The 12,208-nt window shown below is 39.4% G+C and overlaps 1 protein-coding gene across 4 annotated transcripts in view; it reads right to left on the bottom strand.

The window, feature by feature from the left end:
• The window catches only part of LOC122403346, a 48,325-nt gene extending 36,357 nt beyond the window's left edge, over positions 1 to 11,968 (bottom strand). For 3 of the 4 annotated variants that reach the window (XR_006259614.1, XM_043406827.1, XM_043406828.1), the window contains exon 1: positions 9,343 to 11,968. Coding sequence is in view for 2 of the 4 variants with exons in the window: in XM_043406827.1 (XP_043262762.1) it covers positions 9,343 to 9,352 (10 nt within the window). In the remaining 2 variants the exon portion in view is untranslated. The remainder of the gene's footprint in view (positions 1 to 9,342) is intronic. The other variant, XM_043406829.1, reaches the window with a different exon arrangement.
• Positions 11,969 to 12,208: the final 240 nt, after the last annotated feature.

Raw genomic sequence — 12,208 nt, 5'->3', positions numbered from 1 at the left:
AGGAATTATTGCGAGTTTGCGATTTTCCGTCTTTTTCGACGCTACTTTTCGGCCATTTTTTCCCAAGAACGGGGTAAGTGCCCCTTTTACCCCACCTTGATGATATCTTTGAGGTTTTTCATAACTAGAACCAATGTATAAAACATTGAAACAATTATTCTCGAAATCTTTTCAATCTCAGTCTTAAATTCGACGAATTTCCCGATCGAGGACGGGAATTATTGCGAGTTTGCAATTTACCGTGAACATGAGCGCCATTAGAGGCCAGCGCGAAGACCGATTTTACCAGGAAATTTCCACGATAAACTGAAGTACGCTCGAAGATTATGTGCTGCTAAACGTCACAGAGACACTCCAAAGATATACGTGCATCTTAAAAAGCTTCGCTCTTTATTCCTAGTCTTCGACAACGGGAGTAGCGGTCGGTTTTTCACCGTTATAAAATTATATATCGCAAGTAGAACACCGTCGATCATGCGAATTTCCAAGGAACGTTCCAGTGGAATGTTATGAAATGCGCCAAATATAGAAATCACTCTTTCGTAACAGACTCGTTTATTTAATGAATTTTCACACGTTCGTTTAGTACTGGGAAGCCTTTCTTTCACTCTTTGGCAGTAGTTTTCACTGAAGAACTAAAAAATATTTCATTCGCGGAAAATCAATTCTATAACAAACCTTAGACTATTACGATTGTCTAAAATTGTACATTTTTTATGTCAACGTGTCGAGCATCGAAATTATTTAAGTTATCTGACCATTTTTAAGTTAATTATTTTGCTTCAATCGAGTCGAGAATTTCATTGTGAGTGTCCAACGTTTTCGAATAGGAGTTAATATTTCCAATAACAATAACCAACATCGTCGAATCTTGTTAAGAATGGCTCAAATGAAACAGTCGAAAACGTTTTACACTTATGATAAAATTAATATCCATACAATTTTTTTACAAATTTTTAAGTTTGGTAGACTTGAGCGATAAGTTTTGTCCGCCACCTTTTGGCTACTCGGTGGCTCTATCTCCCGACAGTCCGCGTAAATATGCGGCCACCGCGTCCTCCATTTTTAAAACGGAGAGTCGCGTTTCGCGTGACTCAAAGAGTTAGGGAAGTGGCCTTGGGTACGGCCGATTGTGCTCGGCCCGACTATAGCGGCTCCTCCGGATAATCATTAACGATTTTCACGACAAATCTCCGGTTTGTTCGCGGCTTAATAGCATTCAATGCACGGCAATGACGAAGTAGGTACTACTTGTGAATGGGTGATTAGGTCACGAGTCCCGCGCGCGGAATATCGCAGGACATTCACCGTCGAGAATCGTTCATTGTTTACGAGTAATTTACTCGTTATCGTCGTAAATGAAAGGCATCTTTCATTTTGCCTTTCTCTTAATACGTGCAACGGCTTTATCGTTTCGAATACGTTATGGGAAATACCGTGACATTTGAACGGAAGACTTTGTTCCCCGATCGTTCCAATTATTAAAACTTTCCACCGAGCAATTCCAACGTCGTCGACACTGCAGGGACTCAATTTTACAGAAATTCTTCGCCGCTTATAATTGCTGAATATCTACGAATTTTTACAATATTTATTATTTATACTCTTTCGACCAAAAGGTGTCTTTTGGCAACTTTGCATTTGAATGTAATAATATGTTTGTTTATTTAATTATTTGTTATCAATTTTAAACCCATGCATTCAATATTAAGTCTATAATTGATAACTGTACTTTGAGTAACCACAAGTACCTCGTAATGTACATTATAATATAATATTGCAAATATAATATTTCTTTTTGATTCTATCTTTTAGTCAACTTGTTAAAAAAAAGGAATTAGTGTTTCAACTTGCTGCTACAGTGAATTATTATTGTTTAACACTTTCCCTATATTCGAACTAAATAATAGAGCTTTCAAATAGTAAAATATAACAGTGATATTTTAAATGTTACTGGATAAAGTCGAGTAATTGAAGGCTAGGAGCTCGATGGCTTAAATCGTTTCTTCTCCTCAATTGTTCCCAGAATAATTCTTAATCGTTGACGAAATTGAGAATAATTTAACATGAAAGCTCGTACTCTCGATAGAAAAGGTTCTCGCGATCGATTTCCGTAATAATATTAGCCCGACGTCAATAGATCGATCGTCCACGAGAGAATTTCGTTTGGCGCCATTGTTGATCATCCGCGATGAAAATAATACGGGGTCGAAACGAGAAAACGAGAGATAAGGAGTGATAGACGTAGCTGTAATTTACCTTTCTACGCAACGTGTGCGTAATATCGCTTATCGTTGGAACTGAACTACACCAGCAAAATGAGAATTGTGCCGGTCCGTTGAAGCCGCCAAAGTTACAAGATCGAAAGTAGTTTCGACGAGAAAAGCGAGTGCATTCAATCCTTTTAAGCTTATTACAAGGCCGTAACCGCTTTATGGTATCACTGAACGAATGTAATGAAGTTCTCTAGATTTATGACGCCGGTCCCCCCGGCCGTTCGAGTAAATTTTAACATCGGGTCAAATAAATTCGATTGCTCCGTCAACGTCCACGTTAATTTCGCGTCTCGACGGGCGAATTTACAACGGGCCGTTTATTTTCGGGGAAAATTACTTTTATCGTACCGTAATAACTTAAGTGGCTTAAAATTGTCACACGTTAAAGTTATTATAACCTGCTTCTCTTCTAACAGGCTCGAACCACTGTTGGTCCCATTTGGAATCAACGTTATGCATTTATTTTTCGAATAATAGTGCTTGTAGATATCGTTACAAAATATTACGGGTGCATTTAGATGATAAAATAAATTAAAACGATTTGAAGTTGTATTTTTTATACAAAAATCCCTTTCAAGTTCGTTCGATTGAATTTTGTTCTATATTGGGTAATACTGGAAATAAAGTAATAATTGCCTTTTCAGGGTAATAGATATTCTAAAAATTCTACTATTAATGATACTAAAATTTTAATTACGAAATAAAGGAGAATTTTTGGATTTTTAAACGAAAATATCCTTCAAATTCGCTCGATTGAATTTTGTCCCATATTAAGTAACACTGGAAATAAAGTAATTGTCTTATCAGGGTAATAGATATTCTAAAAATTCTACTATTAATGATACTAAAATTTTAATTACGAAATAAAGGAGAATTTTTGGATTTTTAAACGAAAATATCCTTCAAATTCGCTCGATTAAATTTTGTCCCATATTAAGTAAGACTGGAAATAAAGTAATTGTCTTATCAAGGTAATAGATATTCTAAAAATTCTACTATTAATGATAATAAAATTTTAATTACGAAATAAAAAAGAATTCTTGGATTTTTGAACGAAAATCCCTTGCAAAATAAATTTGTAATAATTGTCTTCGATATCTATTTTCAGGGTAATAGATATTCTAAACATTCTACTATTAATGATAATGAAATTTTAATTACAAAACAAAGAAGAATTCTTGGATACTATATTTAAAATAAAGTAGACGAGTAGAGATTATCAGTGTTTCTATTGATTTTACTCCAATAAACTGTAGATAATATTATTCCAAATGGAAATTAAAATTACTGCACGTTATATTGATCTATCCCTTTGGATTTAAATATGTGTTCCTTCAAACTTTTGCGAAGTTTTAAACAAAAGAAAGTATACACCACATATTTAGTTATCAGAAATAGGCCAAAGTTGGCTTTAATAACAAATTGTTGTGCGTGAAATAAATAAAAACTCTTGAATGCGATATTCGAAACAAAGTGAAGAACATTTTTCCGCCCACAATTAAAATTATGTTACAAAGTGTTGAGTATCCAGAAGCTACAGAAAATAAACAAAGCTTCTGCTTCGAATTAACGAACGATGCTGGCATTTTTATTCTCTTGTAAACCTCGTGAGCATAGAGGAAAAATAAATTTGAAACGTTTCCGTCGTACAAAATGAATAAAAATTTCTGAATGCAATATCTGAAACACGGTACACGATTAAGGACTTTGTACTTCCTCGATGTTAATTATCGGTTTCACGTTGCAATGTCTACGTTGTATGTTTGAGAATATCACTCTACTTAAAATTAAAATTAGTACAGGATACTGTCAGCTAAAAAAAGTCTTGGAAAATTAGCAGAGCTTCTATACTGAAATTTTCATTCCCCTACAACCATCGATATAATTTATATAAAATCTCTGTCATTTTTCAAATGTTTTTAAATTAAAAAATAAATAAAAATGTCTAGAAGTATAAAATATTTTTTAATTTTCCTATGTTATGCAATCAGCTCTATAAAATTTGTCTAAACGTACTTGAGAATGTTTATCAATTAAAAATTAAAATTCTTGCATGTTCGTTTAGATTTTCGAGTTTAGAAATGTCTACGTTGTATGTTTGAGAATGTCACTTTACTTAAAATTAAAATTAGTACAGGATACTGTCAGCTAAAAAAAGTCTTGGAAAATTAGCAGAGCTTCTATACTGAAATTTTCATTCCCCTACAACCATCGATATAATTTATATAAAATCTCTATCATTAAATTTCAAATGTTTTTAAATTAAAAAATAAATAAAAATGTCTAGAAGTATAAAATATTTTTTAATTTTCCTATGTTATGCAATCAGCTCTATAAAATTGGTCTAAACGCACTTGAGAATGTTTGTCAATTTAAAATGAAAATTCTTGCATGTTCGTTTAGATTTTGGAGTTCAGCGGCGAATGGAGGTGTAATTTTCGACTATTTACGTTGTACAATATTCCGTGAAAGCGACGCTCCTTGAAACAGGCGACGATACGTGAAATCCTCCTAGTACACACTCTTATCTCGACGTTTCGCAGCTGTCGCACGAATTTCCGCGAACGATTTTCCGAAACTTCTTCCCGTTGATCGCGTCACGTCGAAAACAACGGCGCTACTTCGCGGAAGTTGCTAATCATTAACGAGAATTCTCTCGGTTTCGCGCAACTATGGACAATTATCGGAACGCATTAATCGAATTCCTTTAATAGATCGTCGGGGCAAAAAAAGATCGCGTGGAATTTCGTGCACGCAATGCGCGCGCGTTCCCGGTACTCAATGAACAATCCGTCAACAAATCGCATTCATTCAGAATTATCGTGAAGAAACAGTATCGCGACTTTAATCGACTTTCTTTGCCCCGTTTCTTCGATAGGAATAATCCGTGCGCTGAAACGCGCCGTGGAACTTGGAACAGAAAAATTTCTTCTGCTTCACGAACCTATAAATACCGGATGGAATTTGTTCTTAGAAGATCTATGACACGTGTATTTGCGTCGACGTAATGGAACTTGGGGAAACTCCTCTGCCTTCCACTACGTATACAAGATTTATCGCGTTGGGACTTCTCGAAGAATGCTTTTCTTTTGTTCTCCGTTTCCGCGAACATGCGACTCTCGACGATTGGGGCCTCGATGTACAACCGTCGACGTATCGTTGCGCTTCTAATTTTCCGCAATTTCAAATCAAATTTTTTAATTACCGGGCTACTTAAGAAATAATCTATTTTTGAAACAATACTGCAAAGTATTTCGTACGAAAAGTAGATAAATCTATTTGCAATTGAGTGGTTTACTTAAATTACTGGGCTACTTAAGAAATAATCTATTTTTGAAACGATACTGCAAAGTATTTCGTACGAAAAGCAGATAAATCTATTTGCAATTGAGTGGTTTACTTAAATTACTGGGCTACTTAAGAAATAATCTATTTTTGAAACAATACTGCAAAGTATTTCGTACGAAAAGCAGATAAATCTATTTGCAATTGAGTGGTTTACTCGACACTAGGAAGCAAATTACTTGTTGCTTATTAATTAGTCATCATAATTGATTTTTTAATATATAGCATTTATATTATTATTATTTCTTGCTGATACTCCCGAAATTTCGATGACTAAAAAAGAACGAATTTTGTTAAAAGCTAAAGCAAATTTTCTAATGTACAGTTTTATTATGTTTTCACTTAGAGTTTATTACAATAAGATATTGATACATTAGCAACACACTGTTACATCTTACTCATTCTGACTATTATTTGAGAAACAAATTTTCAAGTATTATTTCCACAAATAACAATAAATATATGAAGCGACAATTAACGATACAATTTGAAGTAAATTTTGCACAGCTTTCAGATACTATCGATCACGAGCAAACGAAGAATTTTCGTGCATCTGTATCTGTTTAAAGCCAGAAATGGGCAAAAACAATCGATAAGATTGACTAAATTTTTTATGCAATGTCGAGTGAGGAGTTATCAATTTATTGATACTAGGTAAACATTGGAGTTTTAAATAAATTTTGATGCTCGAATTAAGTATTTGAATCGAGATCTTTGCGTTCTTATGGTTGCCACCAGGAAGAAATAGGAGTAAAGAGAAAATTCGTTCCGTATAGGAAACCTGCTCCGAATTTATGACTGACCCATAGCTACTGTGTTTTACATAAGACATACAGGATACAAACAACGCGATGATTAATGTTTTAATCGCAGAAAATTTCTGGAATTCTTAAAAATTTTCCATTGTGTCACAGTTTCTAATAATAATGATATGTGTATATTAGCAATGGGTAATAAGCAAGAACTTGATAAACGTTTCTGCTCCAAAATTCATACTTCAATGTTGGGGTGAATTGAAATTTTGTGCACGTTTTTATTATTGCCATATCACCAACAACAGAATTGTTTCTCGCGTTGAATGCGTTGCATCGGTAGGAAACAATTGGCGAACATAACATCGCGACTCTGCAATATGAAACGTCGAAGAAATTTACGATCCTGAGGTTGAGTTTAGAAATAGCACTTCGGCTACACCTCGTCTCCGTGCACACTTTATTTTCTTGCATCTCGCCTCTCACGGCAAATGAATGTTTACACGTGTAATGTTACATATTTCGCGTAACAAAGAGTCGAAACAAATGAAAATTCCATGACCCTTTTCAACGATTACTAAAAATACTGGGGGCCTCTAATTGGGGAAAAAATTAACGAGAAACTATTTATTTATAACAAACATTTTTTTTATGTAAATAATTATACACCCACGAGGAAAGTTTTTCACATTTTTGGAGCAATTAAAACCACCATGAATTTAAAGATTGAAACCTTTCTAGACGACCTTATAAGTTGATGTTTTATTCCACTTTGAATGAGGAACATCTGTATTGGAATACGCATGGGGCATTTATCCTGCAAGGAATAATAGTAAAAAATGTTGCATATTTACTCTATTACATATAAATATCTTAGTTATATTATAGAAAAAAAAATAAATTATAGATTAATAATTATATAAATTTTTTTTAAATTTATTAATAAATTAAATTTTTAGTAGATCCTCCTTCATTTTGCTTACATTTAGTGGCAGACCTTACGAAGGATTGACCACATCGTTTGATCTAATAAAACTCGCAGTTCCTTTGGAACATGATTTAGAAGTTGATTACTTTCATACAAATCAGAAAATAAAGACAAAAATCTCATTTTGTAGAAATATAAGTTTTGATACTTATTGGTTGTTGGGTACTTCAGTTCCCCCATTGGAGATAAATAAATTTTTTAGAGGGTCGTTGTAAAAGGTTTCAATCTTCAAAATGGTTGCTTTAATAACGTAGCTAATTTTCCTAATTTTTCAACCTTCAAAATGATTCCAGGAAAATTGTGTTTTTCCACTGAGTTTTAAAATATTGGTTATTAGCAATTATTTTACACTATTTTGGATAGACCTAACCCAGACTATAGGAAGATTGTCTTTTTCCACTGAGTTTCAAAGTTTGATTATTAGCAATTATTTCACACTATTTTAGACAGAAATTTGGATTTTCTTAGAAACTTAGTTGTCTATTTTCTTTTTGTGGAAGTTGTTTTAAGAAAATAAAGTTGTGGAGAAATTCTATAGCAATTATTATGTTACAGTCAGAGAAAATGAGTAAAATGTGGGAGTGGTTAACCCAGACCTAACCTTCGAAGATTGTGTATTTTCCACAGTTTGAAAATTTTAAAGTTTGATTATTAGCAATTATTTCACATTATTTTGGAAAGAAATTTGGATTTTAGAAAGAAATAAAATTGTGGAGAAATTCTATAGCAATTATTATGTTACAGTCAGAGAAAATGGATAAAATGTGGGAGTGGTTAACCCAGACCTCAGAAAGATTGTGTTTTCTTCCACAGAGTCTTAAATATTTTCTTAGAAACCTAACAATATCTCTTTTCATTTTGTAAAAATTGTCTCAAAAAAATAACCTTCTGGAGAAACAATTCTCCATAACAATTATTACATTACAGTCAGAGCAAATGGATAGAATATGCGAGTGGTTTTCATCTATCCAATTCTCATTCCGGAGCCAACAGTCCCAAACATCGACTTCGATCAACCGTGGTAGCTTAGAACTGGTAGCGTACGTTCGGAGCACGGATCTCCCGGAATCGGAGTGCGTTAAGATGTAACGTCAAGATGGTGTCCGAGCATTTCGGTGACCGGCGAGAGAAAAAATTGTGAGCGGGTCCGGTGGATGCCCGTTGCGCTGGAGGGTCGGGACAAATCGAGAATAAATTCCAGGGATTCCGACCGGTCGGTCCGATCGTCCGATTTCGGATTTATACGCCGTTCGGGGCGTTTCGGAGCCAGCCGCAAGCTCGGCTCGGCTCGGCGTGGCTCGGGTCGGCGCGTCGCTAGGTGTCTTTCTGGTGTAGCATGAAAATAGCCAAGCGTACTTGGAATATCGTGCGGCCTACGCGTTAAGCATGCTACAACGGCGTTCAACGAGCGCTCTCGCCAAGCGTGAGCGAGTGCGAGCGAGCGCGAGAGATTACACGACTCGTTCTAGGTGGTGGTGGTGGGGGGATCGGCTACGTACGAGGGAAGACCGTCCGTGGAAAAAAGAAAGAAACGGAGCGCTCGAATACGGAGAAAGATAAAAGATATGTATTGTGGAGGGGAGTAAGGGCGGCCGGGGAGCGGAGACAGGTAGATAAATGCGGTTTATGGCGGGAAGTTAAAAGACGAACGACACTGTTGTCGCACGGTATCCTGTAAATATACGAGGTCAGAGACGGGAAGAGGGACACAATTGCGAGAATCGGCCCGAAGACGTACCCGTAGCGAGGTGGTGGGGGGGAGAGAAACAAGAGGGAAACGGAGAAGCGTGAAAGAATGGAAAGGGACAGCGAGCAGGAGATTCCGAGAGAGGAAAGAATTCATACGCGGGAAAGAGACGGTCGGGGAGAAGGATTGATAAAAAGGAAAGAAAGGATAAAAAGGGTAAAATGTGAAGTGGTGGTGGGGGTGAGAAAGAGAGATAGATTACTAGAGAGGAGAGAGGAGTAGCTCATGGTTCACCTGTCGTCATGGCAACGCCGCTTCGCCGCTCACTTGTTACTCCATCGGCATAGCTCGACCCTCGGTCCTCTCGCAGCCTCCGCAAGAATACGAACGCGAGTCACGATCCATCGTAGGAGAGACCGTGATGCAGAAGCTTCTCTCTTACAATAATCCGCAGTCTCCGCGGAGAATGAAAAGATGTCAGACCGACGGGGAGGGGGGGATATAGGTGGGAGAGAATCGCGGCTCGTTTCCACCCCCCCTCCTGCTTGCACCACGTTGTTATCACAGAAACACTTACTACCGATTTTCCCGATGCGATAACCGATCCCCGTCCGTTCGAAATTTGTTTTCATTCGCCGTTTCACTCTATCACCTATATCCTATGCGTATATACTATATATGTGTGTATATGTGTGTTGCCTGCTTTCGAATCACGGACCACGGGCCACGATTACCGCCGGATATAGAAACGTATCACAGAAGAAGCACAATAATCATTTTGTTTGGAAGAAAATCGGAAAGGAGACACCCTCTCCGGTTACTCTTTATTTGCCCGTTCCCCCCGGCTTGTACTTAAGCCGAAGTCACTCTTCTATTTTAAGCTCCACACTTGCCCCGTCGTCTGCGTCTCTTGGCTCTACTCGCTCTTTCTTCTTTTCTTACGGAGCCCGTACGGCCAACACGTAGAGACGCACACGCACTATCTTTTTCTCTTTGGTACGTGGTGGGACACAGAGTCGCGACTCCTCTCTCGTTATCCACTTACCAGCGCGTCAATCTGTTTGCTATGCAAATCCCGTCCGACCGGTGCTGACGTAGACGGCAACACCAACGCAGAAACGGGTCCGTCGACGATATCTCCTACTAACACATTTAACGGCGAGCAGTTAGTCATTGCCCGCGAAGCACACACGTAGAAAATATAATTGGCCACCACGACGGACCACGCAGCAATTCCACACCGGGGTCTCCTTTAGCCCCACTACTTGTTCGGCAACACCGATACCAAGCCCACTACACAACCGTTACCATCACCGACACTGCTGACAGATACTGGTGTTGTTACTACTACGGTTACTACTGCCAGCAGTAATATCACCCAACACAACGACGCTCGAACCGTGTCGGTAAACGCACCGCAAACTCCACAAACGAATTCCCCTTGCGACTCTTACGCGTCTTCGCGACTCTTGCCTGACGTCATTGGCGCCTAATCGCGACGTATTTCGCGTACCACTTCTTCGCGTACTTCTGTCGGACGTGCACCTCGTGGCTCGCTCCGAACGATAGATCTCTTTCCTCGATCCTCCTCTCCTCTCGCGCGGATCCCCTGGACAAAGACGTCACCGCGGAACCGTATTTCGGGCGGTCTCGCATCAACAAGTATCCTACTCCGTTTCTTCTTCTTTTTTTCTCTTCCTCGTTTACCCCGTACTGGCAGAAATCAGTTTCCTCGTTGCGATCGTCGGGGGTCTAGAGCCAACAGGGACGGCGCTCCGAGCGGACAGCTGTGTTGCACCGTGGCGTTACGATTTCTCGCTCATTCATCGTCGGCCTGATCGTCAGGGAATCGACACGATCGTCCATAAGCTCGGATCTCTGGACGCGTGTCGCGTATCGAGCTGTCGATCCGCGCCACTCGCACCGCACCGTGTACTCTGAATCGCTTCCCACCACGTTTACTCCGTTACAACTCATCACTCTTCCTGCAACATAATTCCCGTTCGACGGCACTGCACGCACTTTCCATGCTCCTCCTTGATCGCCACCACTACCGTCCGCCACAGTCTGTTCCCACCAAATGAAGTATCGTCGGTAGCGTGTGGCGTGCGTTGCGAAACGGATGTGCGCTCTCCTACCGGGTTTTCAACAAGTGATCGCAGTGGCAGTAACAGCAGAAGCGGCGGCGGCGACGACGACGAATCGGTAGCTCGTCGTTCCAGGGTCGTTCGTCGGCGTATAGGTGGCACAGCACGCGCATGCTACACCTCCTGACAGCGTTGTTATTGTTGCGTAACTGGCGGCCCGCTAAGCCGAGTCTGCTGCTGCCAGCAGCCGGAGAGAGAGAGGTCGCGACAGCGAGGTAACAGCTAGCCGTGGGTGAGCCAGTGGGCGAGTATCTCCGAAAGAGCAGTGAGTGTGCGAGCAGTGCGCCGTCTGGCGTGGCTGACGACAGTCTACTGCCTTCCGAGAACCACGAGGCGATTCCGTGTATCGAACGCGCGCTGCCGAGCCACTGAAGGGATGGACGCCGACCATCGGGGTGGGGGATCCTACAGGGACGAGAGGGGAACGGACACGACGCTCAGACGAGCGTAAAGCCCCGTCCACACGCGCTTACTCTTTACGAACGCTCCTGCTAGCGATGGAACTTCGAGCAACGGTGCCCGCTTTGATCGAACGAAACTTGATAGCGTACGTTTAAACGAACCCCACTAGGTCGCAGATTCGACGTCTAACCCTAGCCAAAGGATAGAAAACAGATCTAATGGCAGAAAGCGAGGTAGAGATAGACTTCAAAGGGTCGCCGTGAGTCAAAGAAATTGTCAAGCGATAACGAAAATTTCGGTTTTTGTTCATTTTCTCGTAGGCTTGTGAAACTAGTACCGATGGATTGCTGGGTTTTCCTGATTAAAATGAGTCCAAACACGATGCAAATCGGAGCAATTATAGTAAAACATACAAATTATATATATACGTCAAATTAGTTATCAAATTAGTACCAATGGATTCTTGAGGTTTTACTGATTAAAATGAGTCCAAACACGATGCAAATCGGGTCAATTATAGTGAAACATACAAATCATGTATATACGTCAAATTAGTTATGAAAATAGTACCAATATACTGCTGAGGTTTTCCTGCTTAAAATGAGTCCAAA

This window comes from Colletes gigas, unplaced genomic scaffold, assembly GCF_013123115.1.
Source record: "Colletes gigas isolate AHSC1104 unplaced genomic scaffold, ASM1312311v1 Colletes_gigas_Sc00049, whole genome shotgun sequence".
NCBI classification, from domain to species: Eukaryota; Metazoa; Arthropoda; class Insecta; order Hymenoptera; family Colletidae; genus Colletes; species Colletes gigas.
This window is presented reverse-complemented; position numbering and strand designations above follow the sequence as displayed.